At 42.1% G+C, this 25,861-nt stretch overlaps 1 protein-coding gene across 1 annotated transcript in view; it reads left to right on the top strand.

Annotated features, from left to right (window-relative positions):
* dnah3 (dynein axonemal heavy chain 3) overlaps nucleotides 1-25,861 on the top strand; it is a 170,740-nt gene that overhangs the window by 57,384 nt on the left and 87,495 nt on the right. The window contains exons 15-24 of the mRNA XM_041206203.1: nucleotides 4,532-4,685; nucleotides 8,191-8,335; nucleotides 10,592-10,803; nucleotides 12,305-12,396; nucleotides 14,500-14,614; nucleotides 15,772-15,888; nucleotides 16,415-16,594; nucleotides 17,662-17,798; nucleotides 21,223-21,424; nucleotides 23,029-23,121. Coding sequence (XP_041062137.1) covers nucleotides 4,532-4,685; nucleotides 8,191-8,335; nucleotides 10,592-10,803; nucleotides 12,305-12,396; nucleotides 14,500-14,614; nucleotides 15,772-15,888; nucleotides 16,415-16,594; nucleotides 17,662-17,798; nucleotides 21,223-21,424; nucleotides 23,029-23,121 — 1,447 coding nt within the window. The remainder of the gene's footprint in view (nucleotides 1-4,531; nucleotides 4,686-8,190; nucleotides 8,336-10,591; nucleotides 10,804-12,304; nucleotides 12,397-14,499; nucleotides 14,615-15,771; nucleotides 15,889-16,414; nucleotides 16,595-17,661; nucleotides 17,799-21,222; nucleotides 21,425-23,028; nucleotides 23,122-25,861) is intronic.

Here is a 25,861-nt window from a genome sequence, read left to right as displayed (position 1 = left end):
TCTCTCTCGTTCCCTGACCGTCCCACTTGCCACTTCCCTCCCTGACTCTTCCCCTTGTAGCCCTTCTCACTCCCTTGCACCCTCCCGCTCACCTCCCTTTCTCACGAGCCCTCACTCACAGCGAAGGTTTGGGAGAGGAAAGCGGTAAGTGAGGAGAAGGGTCGGGGAGGGAAGGGGTGAGCAGTCGAGGCAGTGAGCAGATGGTCAAGGAGTGTGAGGGGCAGTGAGTGAGAAAGCCTGGCCCGGGAGTGGGCAAGGTCAGCAGTGGGAGGACCGGGGTAGTGGTGGGGGGGGAGTGCTGAGTGGGAAGGTCGGCGAGTGCGAGGTACCAGTAAGTAGAAAGAGTCAGCATATTTCTTTTATATTTTTAAATTTATTTTATTTTTGAAGTTATTTCATTTGCAAATATAGGAATTTAGGAACGTGCACTATTTCAACTTACAGGGTATAATGTCTTATTGTTTTTTTTCTGAGAAAGGCCCCCACGGAATCTTACATTGGCTATAATGGAAAAATCTGATTCACGTAACGTTGTTTCACTTAAAGCTGCACTTACAGGAACGTGGCTACAGCATTCAGTGAGAATTACTGTACATGCTTTTTGTTCTGTCTGCAGGCCATTCATGCCCAGTGTCTCCCCACAGGCCGATCCCCCCCTCTGCTATACTGCGCCGTGTCAGTATCTGAGCTAGCGGTTGCGAGTATGAAATTGAGTAATGGGTTATTTTCTTCATCACTATCTTCAGGCTGTTGCTCCCTTATCTGACCAAGTTGTCTTACTTGGGTATCTGAAAGGAGAAAGGCATAAGGATAGGGTTGTGGTGCAGGAATGGTTGGTGAGGGTAGGGGGGGGGGGGTGGCGGTGGTTGTTGATGAGTGGTGGTGTTGTAAGAGGTCCATGCTAACACCATCTGCAGCTTGTAAATCAGAAGAGATAGTGAGATGAGGAGGAAGTGGGACGTGAGAAAGAGAATGAGCTATGAGGATACCATCAATATTGATGAATTCGGCCCTTCCACTGGCCATGGCCTCAGCAATGAAATGTAAACCAGGCTGTTAAGTGAGGCAAGGGAGGAGATAGCAGGGGCGCTAGCAATAATGTTCAATACCTCTCTAGCCACAGGAGAGGTGCCAGAGGACTAGAGGACAGCCAATGTGGTACCGTTATTGAAGAAGGGAGGAAGGCATAAACCAGGGAACTACAGGCCAGTCAGTCTAACCTCAGTGGTGGGGAAACTATTGGAAGCAATCCTGAGGAACAGAATTAATCTACACTTGGAAAGGCAGGGATTAATCAAGGACAGTCAGCATGGTTTTGTTAAGGGGAGGTCATGTCTGACCTATTTGATTGAATTTTTTGAGGTGACCAACTGTGTAGATGAGGGTAATGCATTTGACATAGTCTACTTGAACTTCAGCAAGGCTTTTGATAAGATCCCGCATGGGAGACTGATAACGAAGGTAAGAGGCCATGGGATCCAAGGCAATTAGGTAAATTGGATCCAGAATTGGCTGAGTGGCAGGAAGCAGAGGGTAATGGTCGAGGGGTGTTTTTGTGACTGGATGCCTGTGTCCAGTGGGGTTCTACAGGGATCGGTGTTGCGTAACTTGCTGTTAGTGGTGTACATAAACGATTTAGACTTGAAGTTAGGAGGGTTGATCAGTAAGTTCACGGATGACATGAAAATTGGTGGTTTGGTAAATAGTGAGGAGGATAGCCTTAGATTATGGGAGGATACAGACGGGCTGGCCAGATGGGCTGATCAATGGCAAATGGAATTTAATCCAGATAAGTGTGAGGTAATGCACTTGGGGAGGACAAACAAGGCATGGGAATACATGATGAATAGTAGGACCCTGGGAAGTACCGAAGATCAGAGGGACCTTGGTGTACATGTCCACTGGTCCCTTAAGGTAGCGAGACAGGTAGATAAGGTGGTTAAGAAGGCATATGGGATACTTGACTTTATTAGCCAAGGCATAGAATATAAGAGCAGGGAGGTTATGCTGGAACTGTATAAAACGCTGGTTAGGCCACAGCTAGAGTATTGCGTGCAGTTCTGGAATCCGCTTTATAGGAAGGATTTGATTGCACTAGAGAGAGAGTGCAGAGGAGATTTACCAGTATGTTGCCTGGACTGGAGAGTTTTAGTTATGAGGAGAGATTGGATAGACTGGGGTTATTTTCCCTAGAGCAGAGGAGATTGAGGGGAGACATGATTGAGATGTATAAAATTATGAGGGCATAGATAGAGTAGACAGGAAGGAACATTTCCCCTTGGAGGAGGGATCAATAACCAGGGCATACAGTTTTAAGGTAAGGGGCAGGAGGTTTAGAGGGGGCGCGAGGAAGAATTTTTTCACCCAGAGGGTGGTGGGAATCTGGAACTCACTGCCTGAAAGGGTGGTAGAGGCAGAAACCCTCATTACATTTAAGAAGTAATTGGATGTGCACTTGCGATGCCATGACATACAGGGCTATGGGCCTAGTGCTGGAAAGTGGGATTAGAATAGTTAGGTACTTGTTTGACTGGCGCAGACTTGATGGGCCAAAGGGCCTTTTTCTGTGCTGTAGACCTCTACGACTCTCTATGACTCAATGGCATCCCTGTAATGGCCAGTGCTGTGGCAATCACGACATGCAGGTTAGCTCTTCCTGCCTCTGGAGGACCACCTTGTCCTGCAGAAGAGAGAAGTATGACAGTCAGTGTGGTGCAATCTGTTTAGGTGATGTGGCTGTTGTAGTTGAATAGCTGATGGTGTGTGCAAGCTGTGAGATGTGAGTATGAGGCTTGTAGCAGTGCCAAGTGTGTGAGGATGCAATGAAGCATGTGAATGTCCTGTTGAATAAAGATTGTTTGTAGGTGAGTGATGGAGATGGTGAATTGAGGAGTTCCTGAGGCTGGTGCGACAATTGATGGGAAATGGCATTTGAAGATGCATTCACTGACCTTGACCACATGTGTCAATCGAGATTACTGAACTTCTTGCGGCACTGCGTCCAGGCTCTTAGGGTTTGACTCCTTGCATTGACCTCCATGGTTATTTGTTCTCACTGCCTTCTGAGCATGTGTCTGCAGGATCTCCTGCAGATGCAGGACATCTCCCCTATTTTCTACCCCGTCCGCCGAGGCTGCCAGTGTCACATCCAAAGACCCTGTGCCTGCTCTCTTCCATATTGTCCTGTGATCAAGGTTTCACAGGTCACAGTCATTTCTTGTGAGGTTGCCAGCACCTGCTCCACCCACAGTGTTTTTTAAAATTCATTTATTGAATGTGGGCATCACTGGCTAGGCCAGAATTTTTTGTCCACCCCTAATTGCCCTTGAGAAGGAGGTGGTGACTGCCTTCTCGAACCGTTTCAGTCCATGTGGTGTAGGTATACCCACAGATTCCCACCAACCTCTGGGTGAAAAAATTCTTCCTCACATCCCCTCTAAAACTCCTGCCCCTTACCTTAAACCTATATGCCCTGGTTATTGATCCCTCCACCAAGGGGAAATGTTCCTTCCTGTCTACCCTATCAGCTGTTGGGGAGGGAGTTCCAGGATTTTGATCCAGCAACAGTGAAGGAACGGCGATATATTTCCAAGTCAGGATGGTGAGTGGCTTGGAGGGGAACTTTCAGGTGATGGTGCTCCCATGTGTCTACTGTCCTTGTCCTTCTAGATGGTAGTGGTTGGGGGTTTGGAAGGCGATGTCTTAGGAGCCTTGTTGAGTTCTTGCAGTGCAATCTTATAGGTAGTACATACTGCTGCCACTGTGCGTTGGCGGTGGAGGGAGTGAATGTTTATAGATGTGGTGCCAATCAAGTGAGCAGCTTTGTCTCGGATGGTGTCAAGCTTCTTGAGTGTCATTAGAGCTGCACTCATCCAGGCAAGTAGAGAGTATTCCATCACACTCCTGACTTGTGCCTTGTAGATGGTGGACAGGCTTTGGGGAGTCAGGAGGTGATTTCTAGCCTCTAACCTGCCTTCGTAGCCACAGTATTCATATGACTATGTAGACCATAAGACTAGAAGACATAGGACCAGAAATTAGGCCATTCGGCCCATCGAGTCTGCTCCGCCACTCAATCATGGCTGATAAGTTTCTCAACCCCATTGTCCCATCTTCTCCCCGTAACCTTTGATCCCCTTACCAATCAAGAACCAATCTATCTTGGTCTTAAATACACTCAATGACCTGGCCTCCACAGCCTTCTGTGGCAATGAATTCCATAGATTCAAATGTACCTCCCCTTTAAGAGGTGCACTAGATTTAACTGATACTAGCTACTCATGATATTAGCTCCTGGCTTAAGTGTCCAACCAATGACCAAAACTTGGTACTGCCTGGGCTCTGAAATCAGCAGACAAGACGAAATTGACATGCTGCTTGCTTTGCCATCAATAGGCCTAGGTTACTCGCACATCGCGATCTCCTCACCCATTTTCAAGGTGCCTTGGAATTTAACCCCTCTTATTTTCTAGAATTTCAAATGACATTTAAAAAAAATAATTGTGGCTAATACAATTTATTGTGTTTTTAGAATAAAAGAATTTCAAAAGAAGGTGGTGGCATATGGCAAAGAAGTAGACAGCTTCAAGAGAAAAGAAATTATAACTACTGATGAAATGAGGAACAATGTGGAAAAGATCAGTGAATTGACTAATAATCTGAATGCAGCCATCGATGAGGCAGATGTAGGTAATCTTTTGGTGCAGCTAATTATATATTATTCTGTCCGTGATCTTAGTTCAGGAACCAATTTTGCAGCCCACTTTGATGTGGAGAGGCTTTTGGAACTAGCTGTCAAAACCACAGTGATCGATCCCCATGACTTCTGTCATCTGTGCGCACTGAGTTGATTTATTTACAACACCTACTCTATTCTGCTTTCCAACCACCAAAGGCACTTAGCAGAACGCCTAGATAAAATTGACATAAACTAAGCACTGTCCTAAAGTTAAGATTGCAGTGATTGTCCTGAATGTGTCTGTAGCAGGAAGTAAGTGGCTCAACTGCAAAGCTCTGACCTGCTGTGATGTCTTGCTCCCCTGCCTCACTGCAGAAGTTTATTATACTAATTATATCCCTTTTGTCCTTCTTGGAACAATTATTATTGAACTCAGTTTTGATGGCTTGATGCATTTCCTCTTCCTTTCTTTCTCCCCACCAGCGGCCAGTTAGCTCAGTTGGTTAATAGTGTGGTGTCGAATAATGCCAATAGCACATGTTCAATCCCTGGGGCTGGCTGCAGTTGTTCTTGGAGCCTGCCTCCTTGTCTTGCTCCCTAGTGATATCATAACATAAACCCTGATTAGCAACCCTTGGTGGACTGCAGCAGGGGGTGGAAGCAGAGGAAACACCTTGTACTGGGTGTCTATTGAAGCTACCTAGATGTCTTGCATCCTCTTTGCTCCTGGGATTACAAAAGTGTGACCTTTAAAATCACTTACAACTTGGACATTCTTGAAGAATGAGAAGTCTACTACTGCTGCGACTACTTTTTCCTATACACTTTAATAACTGCCTAAATTGTACCATGGTCAGCCACTATTAACCAACTGAGCTAACTGGCCGCTGGTGGGGAGAAAGAAAGGAAGAGGAAATGCATCAAGCCATCAAAACTGAGTTCAATAATAATTGTTCCAAGAAGGGCAAAAGGGATATAATTAGTATAATAAACTTCTGCAGTGAGGCAGGGGAGCAAGACATCACAGCAGGTCAGAGCTTTGCAGTTGAGCCAGTTACTTCCTGCTACATACACATTCAGGACAATCACTGCACTCTTAACTTTAGGACAGTGCTTAGTTTATGTCAATTTTATCTAGGCGTTCTGCTAAGTGCCTTTGGTGGTTGGAAAGCAGAATAGAGTAGGTGTTGTAAATAAATCAACTCAGTGCGCACATAATATGGGGGAGTGTCCTGGAATGGCTGCCTCTGATTTTCCATTCTTTCCCTAACCAATTTTTTTCAAGTGCAGGAGAGATCAAGAACTCAACTTGTAGATGATCGCAAACAAAAGTCAGTGTCTCAGAACTTGACAACATCACACATCCCAGCACGATGTGTTTTCTTTAATTAGGAAAAAAAAATGTCATTCTATTTACATTCTCTGCAATCAGCTGGTACTGTCCTATATGCTTGGACAGGACAGATCTGTTTCTGGAAGGTTTCTTTTACAACAGCTTCCTTATCCTGTCTCCCAGATTGCCGATTTAGTTCCAAATTATGAATGTGATTACGATCATGTTTTTCATGGGAATTAAATATTTCAGATTGTGCATAATAAACTTGGTGCATGTGACCTTTTATGCAGAACTTTCCCTCTGGAGGTTTATCAGATAGTTAGAGTCCACAATACGGTGTATTGTTTCTTTTTGTTCTTTTAATTTTTTCTATTGGATTCACACTCAGTGCTTAAATTCATTTCGTTTGGCGGTTTCCAGTAGGCAGATAAAGGGTACGCCATCTTACCAATTGTTCAACTTGGTTTCCTAAAGAATTGATTAAGCTCTCCCTATTTGGATACTTATGAGGGTCTAGAATTCTACCAGCAGTATAAGGAAGCTAATTCTATCAATATGAACACAGGAAATTGATGCACAGTTGTTGTTCCTACATGATCCAAACTAAATATGTAGTAATATAGAAGCACCTCATGTGATTGGTTGAAACTCTGAGCTCTGAGATGAAATTTTATCTCATCTTATTGAAACATATAAGATCCTGAGGGCACTTGATGGCCTGGATTTTCATCCTCCAAGTAAGTAGGAGGAGTTGGGAAAATTCCCAACACAGCCTGACTACCATGAGAGAAAATGCCCAAGGCTTGGCTGAGAATCCTGACGGATATTAGAATACGAGAACACCTGCCCCCGAGAGGCATCATTGTTTGATTGACAGCTCATACTCTTTGATCTCTGCAGTCATTTTCACAATGTTTGTTTATACAAGTTAAGTGGTTTCTGGGGTTTGTGGTTTTTGAAACTTCAAAGGACCTGAATGATTGGCACTTCTATTAGCTAGTACTTCAGACTTTTTTTTCAATAGGAGAAACTTCTCATCAAATGACCTTTCCACGGTTTTTATTTACACATCCAACTTTACCATAGGGTTTACCAAAGTGTACAATGTGTCAAAGAGGATGGAAGTGCCATAGCTTGGCACAGAGTGCATGAAGGGGGCATTTGGGTGGATGAAGGGCATAACAGCATAAGGGGCATGAGGGTCCTGAGGGGGTGGGTGTTAGGGCAGAAGTTGTAAGAGGGGGCATGAGGGTGACCTTTTGAATTTATCTTTTAAAAGGTCCCCTTATGCAGATTAGGTTTCATAACTCCTCTAAGGGGTCGTGAACCACAACTCTTTAAAAACCCAGCCTGACCCCATAAAAATTGTGGAGGAGTAGGAGATACCTATCTCCACAATGGAGCCAGCCAGATTGGGAGTGCTGGATGTGGCTTTTGAGGAACCACCTCATACCCTTTAAAGGCACTCCTGAAAATCACACAGCCCAAGAATGGGGTTGGGAATCCCGGAATTGGAATGTGAAGGGCCCCCAAGACAACTGGACTTGGTAAAAATCCAGGCCAATAAGGTGGATACCAGAAGGCTGTTTCCTCTTAGTGGTGGGTGGGGTGGGGGTGGGGTGGTCAGTGGCAGAGACTAGAACTAGGGGACACAGTTTATGAATAAGAGATCTCCATTTTAACATGAAAATGAGGAGAATTTTTTTTCCCCTCCAAGAGTTGTTAATCTGTGGAATTCTCTTCCCCAGAGAGCAGTGGAGGCTGGGTCATTGTATTTATTCAAGACTGAATGAGATAGATCTTTGATAGACAAGGGAGTCAAGGGTGATAGGGGGCAGACAGAAAAGTGGATTTGACCACAACCAGATCAGCCATGATCTGTTTGAATGGCGGAGCAAACTTGAATGGCCTACTCCTGCTCCTATGTCCCTTTGTCTACTATTTCAAGTGGCCCTAGCAGTGACCCAGATCCATTTTTTTTCTGTTCTTGCACTCTATGCAGTTTGTTCCACCGCATCTTCTGGCCGCTGACAGTTTCCTATGTAACTTTTATTAATTTGCACTGTTATGTTTGTAAACCAGAGTAATCCAGAGATCAGGATCTAACCATCAATGGCCTCTTCTAAGATCTGGTGCTAGCTACATCCATCATGAACCCCACTCTCTGTTTTCAAAGGCTATAAACAAAGAAGAGGAGCTGTTGGAACACAAGCTGACCCAGTTCCCTCAATTACTGGTCACAGTTGGACAGAAGCAGCCTTATGAACAGCTGTGGAACACAGCATATAACTTCTACACAAAGTCAGAGATGTGGATGAATGGTGAGTTTCAAAAGATAATTGAATGACAAACATAAGGAATCCTTAAGTGGAAACTGGTTAAAACATGTGTTAGTGGGTGGATTAGTCTCCCTTTCCTAGTGCAATACAAACAAAAAGATAAAACCCCATCATAAAGTTAGCATAAACCACTGGTGACATTTTCTCTTATTCAGACATTTTTTTTATTAAAAGAAAATCCCATTTATTGATCCCTGTATAATTTTTAAAAAATATTAAATCTAATGTACAACATTCTGTTTTTGAGTAAAGAGGCTTTAAAAATTCCAAAGTCCTGATTTTTCTGGCCCTGATGAGATGGGAATGGAGACAGGACAGTAGAGAAAATGGCTGCTTTGTCCTGGATGGTGTCCAGCTTTGAGTGCTGTCGGAGCTGCCCTCATCCTAGCAAGTGGGGAGTATTCCATCACACTCCTGACTTGTGCCTTGTAGATGGTGGGTTGGCTTTGGGGAGTCAGGAGGTGAGTTACTCGTTGTACGATTCCTAGCCTTTGACCTGCTCTTGTAACCACAGTATGGCTAGTCCAGTTCAGTTCTGGTCAATACCCCAAGAATGTTGATAGTGGGGGATTCAGTAATGATAATGCCATTGAATGTCAAGGAGCGTTGGTTAGATTCTCTCTTGTTGGAGATGGTCATTGCCTGGCACTTGTGTGGTGCGAATGTTACTTGACACTTGTCAGCCCAAGTCTGGATATTGTCCAGGCCTTGCTGCATTTGGAAATGAACTGCTTCAGTATCTGAGGAGTCTTGAATGGTGCTGAACATTGTGCAATCATCAGCGAACATCCCCACTTCTGACCTTTTGATGGAACTAGTGAAATTTCTAGTTTTCAGTAAGGCGGGTATACTTTTGCAGCTTTCGGGAATCAGACCAGCTCAATGGAGGTGAGGGTGGGGTCGCCTGTTAGCTTATGAGAGAAGATGCAGTTCGAAGGAGCACTGAAGAGGCTGAACATGGCAAAGGAGTCCTACCCCATTGTATAAAAAACCATGTTAAAGAAAATGCCACCAGCCTACCCTGTCCCCCGGTTCCAGTCCTCCCACTGCCCTCCGAAATGTGAGAAATTTTAACATACCCTCTTTTTGTCCCAAAGCATTAATGTGTAAAAAGCAGTGACAGCAGTGGCTGTGAAATGTGTCGCAACGCTTTTTGACTGACCCGCCTTTGTTCCCATGCCCTTGCCAGATCATTGGACAACAGAACCGTCCCTTAGACAATTAACCTCCCAACTATTTCACATCGGGGGTGGGTTTGTGACCCAGAATCAGACCCGCCTCCTGATCCCTGCCTTCAACAGGAACATCCAGCCACAAGTGCTTTTAAACTGACCAGTTTTGAATATCATAATGCTGCTGCATGTACAATGATCATTGTTTTATATCTTTTAAAAATAAATGACAACTGCAGCCGTGTCATGTAGGCACAACCTGACTTTTGGTCATGATGTTTTTTGCTACACTTTTTGTGCCAGTTTCTCTTATTCTTATGTCCACACTTATAATGAATTTTCCAATGCAAAATCATTACTGTGCAAGCAAGCCACAAGGTTTTCATATATCACAAAGTGTATCTGCTATTTCCTTCTTAGTAATTGAAAATTCTGAAGGGCAAAATAAAAAATATTAAAAATTGCAATCACATGATTCAATCTATCTGTTGTATAGTCTATTGTGTCTTTCAATGCCTTCATTCAAGTGTCTTATTTGAAGGCCTCAGCTTCTCCCAAAAGCTTGAACTTGATATTTCAGTCCAAAGGTGTGACTTTCTCAGCTGAATTTGGATTATGCAATGTGAGCATGTGCCATGACACTGACACCATGAGATAGAGATTCTAATTTCTAACGTCTATTAGACAGAGTTTGGAATGGAAAATTGAGAGATGATTGGGGAATAAAGTTCAAAATGCAGGAACTTGAGAAAGGAAAAGGGGATTGAGAAAGGGAAGGCCCATTGAGAGCGAGAATAGTGTTATGCTTCAGGAATTATTGGCAATTTTTTCACAATAAACTCGGGCATGTCCTTTTAAGTTGGGTGACGTTACAGATGTGTAAGTTTTTATAACTCCATCTATGCAATACCTTGGAAGATTGACTAGTGCTATACACATCTGTACATTAAGGTCCAAATCATGAGATGGACTGGAATGCTTGTAACCTATTTTTGGATTATGAGTGGAATAGTTCTAATCATTCCAATAATTTTCTGCTGGGATTTTTATCCCCATCATTTTATAGGACCCTTTCAAGGCCTAGATGCTGAAGAGATCACTAATGATGTTTCAACTATGTGGAGAACAATGTATAAACTGACAAAGACTTTTGCAGACATCTCAGGACCTAAACGCGTAGCAGAAAATGCAAAACTTAAAATTGAGAAATTTAAACCTCATCTACCAATCATTGCAATCATTTGCAATCCTGGCATCAAGGAGAGACACTGGGAAGAGGTAACTCTTTAAATTGGCAGACCATCAAAATGCAAAACTATGAGAATGTATGGACCCTTGACATTATTACCTACCTGTTGTGCCACTGACTAAGAAAACATGAGCGCAGTTTATCATACACACATGGTCATAATTTCAGCTTTCATCAGTAATGTAAAGTGGTCATTGAAAGGGAAAATGGGACCTGATAATGAACCAATATTTCCCATTTCAAGCTGTTGTTGAAAATTAAAAAGACCATAACTGAGTTCCTGTTGAACCATGGTTGTACTCTCAAGTCAGGCACTAATGCAAACTCCTCCTCTGTGGAGACTTAAGGTGGCTGCAGTTTCCTTTAAGAGTGGTGTAGGCAAAGGATTTAAGAAGAAAGAAGTTGAGCATAGGTAGGAAAGTATGTTGTGAAGAGGACATAAGTAGGTTTTGGACAGATATAGATAGGTTGAGTGAATGGGCAAAAATCTGGCAAATGGAGTATAATGTGGGAAGATGTGAAGTTGTTCACTTTGACAGGAAGAATAAAAAAGCAGAGATTTACTTAAATGGAGAATAACTGCAGAACTCTGAGGTGCAGAGGGATCTAAGTGTTCTAGTGCATGAGTCACAAAAAATTAGTATGCAGGTACAGCAAGTAGTTAAGCAGGCTAATGGAATGCAATCCTTTTTTATGAGAGGAATTTAACATAAAAGTAAGGATGTTATCCTTCAATTATACAGGGCATTGGTGAGACCACATCTTGAATACTGTGTGCAGTTTTGGTCTCCTTATTTAAGGAAGGATGTAAATGCGTTGGAGGCGGTTCAGAGGAGGTTTACTAGATTGATACCTGGAATGAGTGGGCTGTCTTATGAGGAAAGGTTGGACAGACTGGGCTTATTTCTGCTAGAGTCTCGAATAGTGAGGGGTGCCTTGAAGTATATAAGATCCTGTTGGACGTGGAAAGGATGTTTCCTCTTGTGGGTGAGTCCAGAACTAGGGAGCACAGTTTTAAAATTAGGGATTGCCCTTATAGGACAGAGATGAGGAGAAGTTTTTTCTCTCAGAGGGTTGTGCGACTTTGGAACTCTGCCTCAGAAGGCGTTGGAGGCAAGGTCATTGAATATTTTTAAGGCAGAGGTAGATAGATTCTTGTTAAACAAGGGATTAAAAGATTATCGGTGTAGATGGGAATGTGGAAATCAAAAAACAAACAGATCAGGCATGATCTTATTGAATGGTAGAGCAGGCTTGAGGGGCCGAATGGCCTATTTCTTCTCCTATTCCATATGTTCGTATATATCGAAAGCAATTTATAAACAGTGCATTACTTTTGTCCTGTAATTATTGTTATGTAAAATATGTTCTCCAAGGAACAAATGCCCCCAAGCTGCTATCCTCATGGGACGAAGGGGACCAAATGAAGGATAAATGAAAAAATCTACAGAATTGACAGATTTTTCTTATTTAAAAAAATACAAATTTGTGTGACTTTATAATCTGTGCTGACTGATGGTTTATTTTCAGATCAGTCAAATTGTTGGATTTACAGTGAAACCAGATAAAGACACCACGTTGCAACAAATGCTAGAATTTGGACTTTCAAATTTCAGTGAGAGGTAAGCAATTAAGGCAGTTACCTGCTTGTCTTCATTCCCCAGGATAAAACTCCTTTCCTTTTAAGCTACTTTCTCAATACCTACACATCTAAAGAGGCTGGATTATCATCCTCCTCCCAGATTCCACGCTGCAGATCTGAAAGTAGTCCCCAGGACTGTGCAAGAGTAGCCCAGGGTGACCCTTGCCCTCCCTATTATGTGGAGTGAATAACCATTCAACCTGCACCATTGCCTCCTTATGATAGTGCTGTTGGTAAGAGGAGCTCTCCTTGTGAACAGAGGGCATAAGCCTTACCACGCATCATACTTTTCATCTTAGATCTGTTTTCTCAGTTGCTCAATGTTTATTTACAAACAATAAAGAGGGGTCTGGTGCTTGCAGTTTCTGCTATCGATACTTTAAAGGTCTGAGTGATTGACACTTTATAGAACTGGAGTAAAAGCAGTTTTTAAAGAAAGTTTTAAATGAATGACTGCTTTTTAAAAAAACCTTTTCCACACATGCTTTTGTTACTTTAGGGCTTATTGGTTCTGTACAGAGTATTTGGGCAAGTTGGCATGCAGGGTATGGGGGGCCATTGGGGGTTGGTGGAGGTGCATTGGTTGGCATGGAGGGTATGATTGGTTCGTGGGGATGCATTAGTTGGCATAGAGGATGAGGAGCCATTGGGGATGGGTGGACGGGCATAGGTTGGCATAGAGAATATGAGGGGCTATGGGGGGTGGGTATAGTGGTGAGTCATAGAGATTACAGCATGGAACTATAGGCCTATCATCGATTATCATAAAAACCCATCAGGTTCCCTCATATCCTTTAAGGAAGGAAATCTGCTGTCCTCACCTGGTCTGGCCTACATGTGACTCCAGACCCACGTCAATGTGGTTGACTCTTAAAAAAAATGCCCTCTGAACAAAACCAATTCGGGATGGGCACTAAATGCTTGCCTAGCTAGCGATGCCCACACCCCATGAACGAATAATTTAAAAAATTAAGGAGTCAGAATTCTCAATTGAGGAGCAAACAATTTACATGAATGGCTTGGATTTCAAAACTCATTGCAAGCTGAACAAACTTGCAAAGAATACTAAACTGGATGGGAGGAAGGGGCAGTTGAATCTTAGGATGTAGCCAGGGACCTACAAAATGCATTACACAAAAGGTGTAAATCGACAAAACAATCTAGTCTGGTTTATTTAATAAAAACGCAAAGGCAGCTTGGGCTTTTTGCCTGCCCGCCAACCTTAAGGTTGAATTAATTAGTTAAATTAGTTTTTAAATGGCCTTAATAGGCCTTTGACAGTTCGACGGGTGCACAGCCGACTCGGCTGCATGCCTGCCGAACTGAAAACCTGAATGACATGCGGTGACGTTGGGCTGTATGTCCCACGTCACCATGTGGTGATTTTACATGGGCCCCGCTCACCGAGCTGAAGATTCTGCCCATAGTGAAACAATGGGAATTTGTATTCAAAAGGGAAAATATGTATAAAGGAGTGAAGGCTATGTGTAAGGGTAGACATTTTAAGATCTTACAAATGTGAAAAGCCTTCAGCATCTATGCCTCAAGTTACTGCCTTCAAAGGACTGAAGTGAAGAAAACTCATTTAAGAAAATGTGTCTTATTGTTGCCTTAATAAAAGTGTAATTGGGAGTTAGATTGATTAGGGGATTTAGAATTTATCATAGTAATAATTTGTAGATCTATGTATGTATTTAAAAATCATCTCTCTTATTAATAAATGTTTTATTTAGTTTTGTAAAACCTATAAGACTTGGTGGTCTTATTACTACTGAATTCAAGGCATGCATCTCAAAGTTTATATAAACTGTAAAACAAGTTGTGGCAGTTGTTTCAAGTTTCCCTTTGAGATTTGAACAATCAGCATTTACCATTGGCTGTATCATAACATAGTCTACTTAAAAGTATTCACTGGCCTAGAAAGAAAAGAGTTGGATGTGTGAGTGTGTGTGTGTGTGTGTGTCTATTCTATCTTTGTAAATGTGGTGCATTAAAACAATAGTGCGAAGTCAAGAAATAACTAAAAGATAATGAGTTCTACAGTGATAAATAATAAAATTAATTATAAACAACTTCTATCTAGATTGGAAGAGATTGGTGTAGCAGCCAGCAAAGAGTATTCACTGGAGAAAGCTCTCGCCAAGATGAAGGCAGAATGGTTAGAGTTGGTCTTCAACTTTACAAAATATAGGGACACAGTAAGTATATTTTCAGAATTCAGAAAATTATCCCCTTCACTTTGTACCAGGGCAACTATTTTAGTTTGGGCAATTAATCTTGCACAATTTCCCCAAATACCAAACTGTGCCGATATTGGCAACTATATTGAGTCTAATCTCGAAGGGTTTCACTTGTCCTGTAAGTTCTCTTTTGTGATGCCTGGACTATACTGATTTCAGTCATTGTGGCAACATGGCTTCTACTGCAACAAGCCTGGGCTGGGATAGGGAAAAAAATCAATCAGGATTCACACTCTGCATTGCTATCCAGTAACTCAAGGGCTTGAAAATGAGGTTGACAGCCATGAACTCTGACAATCGCCCTGCCTTAACTTTCACAGAAGTTTTCCTCTGGGTAGCTGAATTTTCTGCCTGAAGCAAACTTTCAGCAACTTTACTGTGTAAGATGACCTAGTTAGGACCCCAGTTGCAAACTTCAGGGATAAAAGGGCAGAGCTTGTGACCTGAATGCTCTGACCACATGTATTGGTTTTCACCTGGAAATGGTCGGGAAAGTTATAAAAATTGTTGGACTTCTTTTTGTGTGGAGCCAGAGGGACCAAAAGTCCTAGCTGCACAAAAAAAAACCTGTGACTGACGTGAGCTGCTCTAGGACCCCTGTTTGATATTCGCAGCTTGTCTGCCAAATCCAACTGAAGCCGGGGCCTCAAAGTTATAGTGGCCTCTTCACCTTCACGGTGGACGGTCAGCTATTCGAAAGTTAAAGTTGACCTCATGTGTTTGGAGATCAAGTGAGGACAAGGTTAGTACATGGATAGCCTGCCAAAGCTCAGTATGAAATTTTCCACTGGCTTATACCACAGTAGGAGCCTTAAATGCAATGGGCTTCTTGGCGTAAGATGGCAAAGTGCTCTTGAGGGGGGCCTTGTGTGCTGTACCTGCTGTATATTTTAAAACCCAAACATTTTTTTTGAAAACTATGGAATTTCATTACATTACTATAAATTTATATTATTCTGAAGAATTACTGAGTAATGTAATTTGATGTCATACCTGCAGCCCAGAAGCTATTGCCTTCAAGTGTAGGTAATGGTGTGGGTGAACTGCACCATTATGGCAGGTGAATCCAGCCACTTATTGATAAGGTGCTGTAATGTAACCTCCTGTATTTTCAGAATATAAGTATTCTGTCCGCAGTGGATGATATCCAGGTCCTGCTGGACGATCATGTCATTAAAACCCAGACTATGCGTGGATCTCCATTTATCAAACCTGTGGAAGAAGAGTGTAAGGTATGAGCAAAGAATAAGGGAGAGAGGTGCCACCTGAAACACACAAACGCTGAATATGAAAACCCATCATGTGCTATGAACTTGTATCTAACTCTCCATGAAGAATTTTCCTTCTGAAATTATGCATGTCCTTTTTTTTAACAAGTAAAGCTACACCTGAAAATTATCTTAATTTCAAATTTGGATTTTCAGCGTGACTGAAAATAATGATCTAGGAAGACATATTTATGACTTAAATACGTAAAGTGAAGATAAGTTTAAAAAAAAGTAATTTCAGATCCAGATTTTGCTTTTCATTTTCTGCATTTTGTAACAAACTACTGCTTAAAGGTTTAAAAAAAAAATAATTTTCCTGGATAGCAGCAATAACTTATAAATTTCATTTTATTGTCAAATGTGTTTCTTTAAAGAAATTCTAATTCCTACAAGCATGGTGGATGAAACAGAGTCTTGTTTGTTACTTAACTGTTACCTTAAGTATTCCTAATGATGATTTTTATATTGTGTGTAATTTTCAATAATCTAGCTATGGGAGGAGAAGCTGGTCCTGATGCAGAATATTTTAGATGCCTGGTTAAAATGTCAGGCCACCTGGTTGTACCTGGAGCCTATCTTTAGCTCAGAGGACATCATTGCTCAAATGCCAGAAGAAGGTCGGAAATTTGGTATTGTTGATGGCTACTGGAAAGACATTATGTTGGAAGCAGTAAGTAAATCACCCATTCAATTTAGGGACTTCAATTTTGAACTGAAGAAAATCAACACTGAACTTAGGACAGGTTATTGCAGGAAACTTTGGAAGCAGTGTATTTTTCTGCACCCATAATACAAACTAACACCCAGCTGCAACTTTTCTCTTGGGTTCATTTTTCTGTGACCCATTTAGTAGTAATTTTCTGTTTTGCTCCATTCATTTCGTCTCCACATCTGTTTGCATGTCTTTGTCAATCAACGCCAAACCTGAACTGAACACTACCGGAGGTATAGGAAGGGGAGAGCATGTCCACTTGCACTGATTTCTTCCTGCCTCTCCTTTTTTATGAAGTAATGTCTTGATGTGGTAGAAATTTAGGTCTACCACTAGAGACATGCAGGAGGGTGCTTCTAGTGCACAGTGATGGACCATTTTCAAAACGCTGGCACCCTCATTATTGGTGTTAGTAAGGTGATGAGACTATTGATTCTATTTCTATGCCTTTGCTAATCTGTTAACAGCAGTGAGAATGCACAGCCCTTGCGGAGACCAAGACCTGTCTTCACAGTGAGGATGTTCTCCATTGTGTTGAGTATCACGGCCCCCACACTAAATGAGTTGGATTCATAGAAGATCTAGCAGCTCGAAATTGGGCATCCACGAGATGCTGTGGGCCACCGGCAGCTGCAGAATTGTATTCAACCACAATCTGTAACCTCATGGACTGGCATATCCCTCACTCTAGCACTACCAGCAAGTGAGGCAATCAATCCTGGTTCAGTGTGGAGTATAGAAGGTCGTGGCAGCAAGGTCTACTTGAAAATGAAGACCTGGTGAAGCTACAACACAGGACTGACTCCATGCATGTTACGTAGATTACATGTACTACACTGCCTACTGGTGCAGTATTGCAAACTTGATACTGTTTTTAATAGATAATGGTTGGTTTAAACTAGATCATAGTGTAAATTAAATTCTATGTCCTGAACATGTATGTCGTTTAATGTGTTGACAAGGAGGCATGGTCACTCAAAATTTAAGAGCCATATTCTTTCACACTGTGACTGTTTTGTTGCAAGGTAAAAGATACCCGAGTTTTGGTAGCTACAGCTCAGCCAAATATGCTGGAAAGGCTGCAAGAGGCTAATTTTCTTTTAGAGGACATCCAGAAAGGACTTAATTTATATCTGGAGAAGAAAAGACTCTATTTCCCAAGGTAATAGATCCATTTTAAAAATACAGTGCGATTTTTCTTTTGAATAAGGGGCTTTTCCAGCACTTTTGTTTTTCTTTCAAGAGGCAGTATTTTGGATATAGGGGAAACTCTTATTCAGATATTTTATAAATAGGCAATATAAATGTGTATATACTTTCTGGATATTCTGTAATCTCTTGTTTGCGTCTCACCATTTCTGTGGTGAAAATAACACTCACTTATACAGAAGAGAGTGTTGATGGATTTAGATGCAGTTGCTGATACCCAACCAGGTAGCAATGTAGCCTAGAGTATCCTGTTTACATTGTGTTGCTTAAACTTCAAATCCGCTGCTAACAAGAGAGTTCTATTCTGAAGCACTTGCAAATCTGCCGTCCCTACGCTTCAGAGCCCAGAACCCTAGGGCCCTACTCTTCCAGCAAAAGTGTAACAAATGGGGGCTTTTGTACTCCATTACCCATCACTGTAGACCCTGTTCTATATCACAGGAATTGGGTCATTTTGATGCTCGGAGCAACAATGGTGTAAGGGTGATTTAGCGCAGCAGTCCTGTTCTACAGCACAAGTCGGAATGGTACACAGAACACATAGTTACTCCACTTCAGGAATTCCTGACCTGGGAAAGGCCAATAAACAGTCAATTTTACTAGAACAAAGATTTGATTGCCCTTGATTATACCTCTTTCCAACTTCCCTCCTCTCAGAACTCATTCTTTCTCTTGGTTTCTCCAATTTCATTGCATCTGCTTCGATCATGCCAGAATTACTGAAATGTCTTCCCTTTTCTTCAGCCGAAAGTTTCCCACCGCTGTAGTTGTACTCAGTTGCATCCATTCCACCTCCCACGCTTTTGCCTTCATGCTTCTCCTTCCTCCCAGAACCATGATAGGGTCCCTCATCGACACCTTCCACCCTGACAGTATCCAGATTAAGCCGCTCATACTCCGTCATTCCTTCTACCTCCAGCAGAATTCCACCAAAAGAGACACCTTCTGCTCTTTTTCCCTTTCAGCATTCCTTTGAGGCACTGTGATCCACTCTTGCATTACCCTTACCACCTTAGGGGATGTGGTAATGTGACAGGACTAATCATCCACAGGCTAAACTAATGCTTTGTGGACTTGGGTTCAAATCTCACCATGGCAGCTGGTGGAATTTAAATTCAATTAATAAATCTGGAATTCAAAGCTACTCTCAGTAATGGTAACCATGAACCTATCATCGATTATCATAAAAACGCATCTGGTTCACTCATGTCCTTTAGGGAAGGAAACCTGCCATCCTTACCTGGTCTGGCCTACATGTGACTCCAGACCCGTAGTGCTGTAGTTGACTCTTAACTGCCCTCTGAAATGACTTTGCAAGCCAATCAGTTGTGGCAACTAGGGATGGGCAACAAATGCTGGATTTTCCAGCGATGCCCACATCTCATGAAAGAACATATTAAAAAAACCTTACTCCCCTCGGCATGGAAGTGAAGGAGATGCAACCTGCTCTATTACATCCTCCCTCCCTGTTGTACAGGGCTGAAACACTCCTAGGTAAAGCAGTGATTTAATTCAACTTCTCCCAGCTCAATACTGTATTCATTGCTCACGATTCAATGTCTCCCCTATCCTGTGGAGACCAAACCCAAATTTGGAGATTGTTTTAGTACCACTTGTGTTCAGTCCAGAAGCATACCCTGAGCTTCTAATTATTTTAATTTTATTTTAAGCTGCCACTTTAATTCTCCATTTCACTCCAGCTCTGACCTCTCTGTCCTTGACTCTTAACTGCCCTCTGAAATGACTTTGCAAGCCAATCAGTTGTGGCAACTGTTCCAATGAAGCTCAATGGAAGCTCAAAGAACAATGCCTAATTTTTCTACTAGACACTTGACAATCTTCTGGTCTTAACATTGAGTGTAAGAACTTTAGATCTTAACCACCACTCCCATATTTCTCGCACTGTTAGCAATCTATCAGAACCACTGGGATCGGAGGAGGCTGATACTTTGGGTGGGGAACACCTATAGATACACAGTTGGACAGGGCAGTCTGTACCCCTGGGACTCTACCTGCCTTTGTCCCATCACACTCCCAGGCCAAGGGGAGCTTTCGTATCTTTTCCAGCTTTTTGTTGCTTTCCTTTTCTCTGCTATTTTGTTGTAACCAGTTACAGCTCCTCTGGATCCATCTTTTGATTCTTTACCTGTCTCCTTATGACCTCATTTTGTCTTGCAACAGCATCACTTGTGTCATTTAATCACACTTGTTCACAGATTTTTCCCTCTTGTTCTTTCCCTGTTCCCCTCCCTGTGGCTCTTTATTTATGCAATAGCTGTTCTTCTCTATTTTTTTTTCCACTTCTGATCAAAGGTCATCAACCTGAAATGTTAACTTGATGCTCTCTCCACCGATGCTGAATATTTCCAGCATTTCTTGTATTTATTAAACCAATTATACTAATAACCCTGAATGAGGAAAGTGCCATTTTATTAAATACAATTACCATCCCATTCAGGACAAGTGACTACTTTGTTCACCGGCTGCCAAATGTCACTGTAGAGCAGCCCAAGGTTTCGAGACAGAAATCCTAGAGCCTTTACTAAGGCCTCATTGGAATTCACAGCATATCCTCAGCTGGTGAGTTATGTTGAGCTTAATGAGGCAGAATGAGGTGAATTTCTGCAGTAGACTGGGAAGGAGAAACTTAGCTGAGCTGGGATCCACCTCAAATTCCAGCTGCCCAGTTAACCATCTAGCTACTTGCTACCCTCTTTTAGGATTGGGATTTTCTGGCCACTAGATGTGATGTCTTTAAGCCTCTGCAAGACCACAGCATCTGCATTTTTGTTAAACATATGAACTAATTACAGTTTTGCTAGTCTCAGGAGACGTTATGGCCTCATTCTGTGCTTACACTACAAGAGCAACACTAAGGTGTAAATGTACTCAACTGTAGTTTATTTGCATCTGCCTCAGAAGATTTTCATAGTTCGACACAAAGCAGCATTCCCCTGGAGAATACCCCATGAACTGACCTTGGGTCAGAAATGGGCAGAGTGAGAGAATTTGAAGCTAAAAACGGATGGGTGCGATTCACCTTTTCGTTAAATTATCAGATTGCCTTTAGATAGATGGATGGATAATCGTCATGGTGGCAAGAGGCAAATTGCGATGATGATACAAATAAAACAGCTAATCATAATTCACAACATAGTTATAGACAATCATTTAAAGTAAAAATAGTGTAAAATAATAAAAGGATTGCATAATTATCTTTTCAGTGTGCGAATAATTACAATGTGTTGCAAAATGCAGGCCTCCTTAATTTATGAAGTAGAAATGAAAGGCCTGCTAATTTTGTATTTTAGCTGATTTGTTGTCAGGTTGAGTTTGGTTGCTTGCACTCTTTGTCTTACTGTTGCTTTTCACTCCAGATTCTTTTTCTTGTCCAATGATGAGCTGCTTGAGATTCTCTCAGAAACCAAAGACCCGCTTAGAGTCCAGCCACATTTGAAGAAATGCTTTGAAGGGATAGCAAAACTTCAGTTCACCGATCAGCTTCAAATAATAGGGATGGTCAGCTCTGAAAACGAAATCGTTCCATTTGTTAAAATTATCTACCCAGCAAAAGCAAAGGTACGTGTTTGCTCCCCATGAGTCTTAATTGCTCTTCTGTGATTACAGAACAACCCAAAATATAGGGAAGGGTCACTATTCTTTACAAAATGGAAGGGTTCTAAGCAATCACTCAGTCACTCTTCAAATATACTTTGATTTCCTGAAAGAAAATATTTGATTAATATATATTCAATCACACCCTTTTTGACAAATTCCATTCATCTATATTTTTTCCTCTAATATCTGCTCAGTTGTGATGTTAACAGTAAATTACAGAGTTCCACAAACTTTTGTAACTTGATAAATATTCATTATGACTTGGTAAGGATGTGGGAGCCTAATTCATTTGGAAAATATTGTAATTCAAATTGGGTAGACAATAGAGAATGGTTTACGATATGAAGAAATGATCATGAGTAATTGGATAGTATTGTAGTGGACACAGCGCCTTTTGTCAGCATTAACCAATCAAGTCTCCAACAAGCCATGTCAGTTGAGCTGTCTGTGCGATTTATATTTAAGATGGAAATTTATACTCCTTTTTTTCACCTATCTTCCTGGCAGCCATTTATGTTGCAATTTAATCAGAATCCTAGTAGCATACGTTGGAATGTAAAAACCAGTGGAAATTAGCATTAAAAATATGAACCTGAGGAAAGCACAGGACAGCTTCTGTCATCTTATTGTTAGATTGTGACGCAATTTTAAAAAATCAACGATACAGAAAATACAATGTATCTCTCAATAAGGAGAAATTTTTTTTTAATGTTAAAAATTGGCCATAAAACATTAGACACCAGGGACAGAATTTTACGGCCCTGGTTTGGCGAGGACGGGGCTGTAAAATGCGGCGAGACATTATAAACCCCATTGACTTCAGCGGGAAGGTAAAATCCCGCTGCCGTGAAATTCTGCCCCAGTGGTTTGGGTCCTGCCGCGGACAATTTTTTTTGTGGGAAATTTACCGACGTTATGGCAGCAAAGTCACGTTTTGTCTTACACGCGTTAAATAGCGAGGTGCGGCTATGTTAGTTAGCTGGGTGAGGCTCGAGCAGTTTTAACTTGAGAATGGCGGTTGTAATTTGGATCCACAGAAACTGGATTCAGAATGAATTAACAGGTTATGTGCTAGTCCATTATGCACCCGGGCACTGCTTATTTTTAAAAGAAGACGTTTTAGATGTTCAGAGCAATACGAAGGGCTACTTTGAGTTACAGGACACCACTTCCGAAATAGACCTGGCCCTTAATTACGTGTAAAAACGACAAGAGCGATAAAGCCTGTTGCAATTTGCTGGAACCAGATTGCAGGCAGTGAGTGACTGGTTATTAACAATAATTTGCCCAATGTCACCCCATTGAGTATAGAGGGGCAGAAAATCCAAAGGCCAGTTACACAAGATTTTGCTTGCAGAAGTCAACCTCACCTGCTGAGAACACATATTGGAAAATTTCAGGTGTACTCCCCATTAAATTTAATAGTCAGAAAATTGTGGGGACAGGCCCCATAACTTCCTGATGTGCATTCCTGACATCAAGCAGTTTTATAAAATCAGTCCTCTCTGATGCATCCCAAATCTGATAGAAATTAATTTTTCCTTTGTGCACTTTCTCAATTGTAGGGTATGGTGGAGAAGTGGCTTTTGCAAGTTGAAGGGATGATGCTTAGCAGCATAAAGCACGTCATCAAGGAAGGTATTTCCCACTACGTTCAGGTAACAGGACTTAACTGTCAATCACAATTAGTCCATTTTGTTTACACATTTTTATAAGATTAAGGCCGGAATTCTCCAGCCCCTCAGCGATGGGATCTTCCGTTCCCGCCGATGTGAACCGAGATTTCAATGGCTCACCGGTCCCGCTGCGGTAGGGGCTGGAAAATTCCAGCCGAAGGCACTAAAATCTTGCAGGTATATTTTTGGCTGTATTAGTATTAATATGGCAAACTGGCTCCACTTTTCTATTGCTTATTATTATTCCTATGGATTTTTTTTACCATTTCTTTATTCAGTTTAATTTTTTTTATTGCTACTCCAATTATGCTAGAATACTCATGATACACTTGTTCTGAAACAAAATCAATTGCTATAATCCCAGTATAGAGTTGCAAAATCAAAACAAAAAACAGAATCAGCTCTATCAGGATCTACCACACCCGGCAATCTCATGTTACTTGCTTCCATGCATCATCTTTCCTACTCTTGAATTAGCTGCAAGGTATAAGAGCATAGCCCAGGGATGACTCACCATAATTTTTCCTTGCTACTACTCCAGAAGCGCTACACGTCCTGTACTGCATCTTCACAACATTCATAAAACTGGAGCTTGCCAAGAGATTTCAAAAACGGAATACTAGCCTGAGCTAACAGTTGCCTCTATTTAGCCCAGATTGTCATTGACCTCACCAAGAGCAAGGCAAATGCTGAGCCGGTGGACTTTCAAACTTGAATCTCATGTCAGCTGTTGATTGGTCGTGTTGTGACATTGCTGGTCTTTCCCAGCTGTACATCAGAGTGTTTGTGTGTTAGGGAATTTCCACCCCAAAATGATTCCTATTTTTGGGTTCCTCTCACAAACCTGCTCTTATGATCACGAGGGTAGGCAGATAGCCCATACATGACCAGCTATTAGTAGGTGTACACCTTTTGATTCTCTCGCTCATCTTTGCGCCGGCAACTCACACATAGATGCCTTCTCTACATGACAGACCATTGTCAGAATCAGAGATACAAACCTACATTCTACAATTCCAAGGCAGAGTGTGCATGTATACTAAATATATCATTGATCTAGCAAAAATAATTGATATTTTCCTTTTTGATCAACAAATTATTACTGCCAGTTTTTGTTTTCATATCCTAGTTTCTTCCCTTTTGCCGCTACACCCCGCCCAGTCCCCATAGGTTTTGGATTCTGAGGTTTCTCCCCACTGCCTCTGGGACATGAATTTTCATAAAGATGGAGAGCCTCTCTGTCTTTACGAAAATGGTGGCCGAGGACCAATTCTAGAACATGGCACCTACCATTTTTTTAGGGGGAGTATTGCAGCAGGTTCTAATGAGCACACCTGTGTTTCACAGAAGCAGCTGCACATGTTAAAGTGCAGCTGCCTCAGGCTGATCTCATTTTCGTTGCTGGGATATCCAAAACACAACTTGTGCATTTTAGGCCTGGTAGGATGTCTAAAACTACTGGAGATCTTTAGAGGGCTGAGGTACCCTTTTGGATATGTTCCTAGGGCACCTCTTGGGGAAATCAGGTGCTCTTTGGGAGAGATAATGTGCCCTTTGGGATTGTTAAATGTAGACATGAATGTGTGGAAAAATTGCATAAACTCATTGGAGCTGCCAAGCTCATGGAACTGTCAAAAGGAGCTGTCAAAAGGAAACTCTCATCTGCACAATTGTTGGACAATTGCAAGCACTGAGGCTGCTCCACTTTTACCTTCTCGATTCCCCTTACCTCTTTTACTTGCAGTCACACCCTCCTGTCCCTGACCACTGACCAAATGAGAAGACACTATCCCAAGGGTGTGACCGCCTCCTGGAGCAAAGTGTCCAGATAACACTTACCCCCTCTGATGTATCGCAGTGTCTGCAACTCTGCTTCCAGCTCAATGACTCTGAGCTGAATCTCCTCAAGCCACAGAAATTTACTGTAGATGTTTTTGTCTGGGATTAAACTGGCATCCAGGAGTTCCCACATCCTACAGTTGCAGCACATCACCTTTTTTCTCATTCATTCATGGGATGTGGGCTTCGCTGGCTGGGCCAGCATTTTTTGCCCATCCCTGGTTGCCCTTGAGAAGGTGGTGGTGAGCTGCCTTCTTGAACTGTTGCAGTCTATGTGGTGTAGGTACACCCACAGTGCTGTTAAGGAGGGAGTTCCAGGATTTTGACCCAGCGACAGTGAAGGAACAGCGATATATTTCCAAGTCAGGATGGTGAGTGACTTGGAGGGGAACTTCCAGGTGGTGGTGTTCCCATCTATCTGCAGCCCTTGTCCTTCTAGATGGTAGTGGTCGTGGGTTTGGAAGGTGCTATCTTAGGAGCCTTGGTGAATTCCTGCAGTGCATCTTGTAGATGGTACACACTGCTGCTACTGTGCGTTGGTAGTGGGAGTGAATGTTTGTGGATGTGGTGCCATTCAAGTGGGCTGCTTTGTCCTGGATGATGTAAAGCTTCTTGAGTGTTGTGGGAGCTGCTCTCATCCAAGCAAGTGGAGAGTATTCCATCAGACTCCTGATTTGTGCCTTGTAGATGGTGGACAGGCTTGGGGAGTCAGGAGATGGGTTACTTATCGCAGGATTCTTAGCCTCTGACCTGCTGTTAGCCACAGTATTTATATGGCTAGTCCAGTTCAGTTTCTGATCAATGGTAACTCCCAGGATGTTGATAGTGGGGAATTTAGTGATTGTAATGCCATTGAATGTTACTTGCCACTTGTCAGCCTAAG

The sequence above is a fragment of the Carcharodon carcharias genome, chromosome 15 (assembly GCF_017639515.1).
Source record: "Carcharodon carcharias isolate sCarCar2 chromosome 15, sCarCar2.pri, whole genome shotgun sequence".
In the NCBI taxonomy this organism is placed as follows: Eukaryota; Metazoa; Chordata; class Chondrichthyes; order Lamniformes; family Lamnidae; genus Carcharodon; species Carcharodon carcharias.
This window is presented reverse-complemented; position numbering and strand designations above follow the sequence as displayed.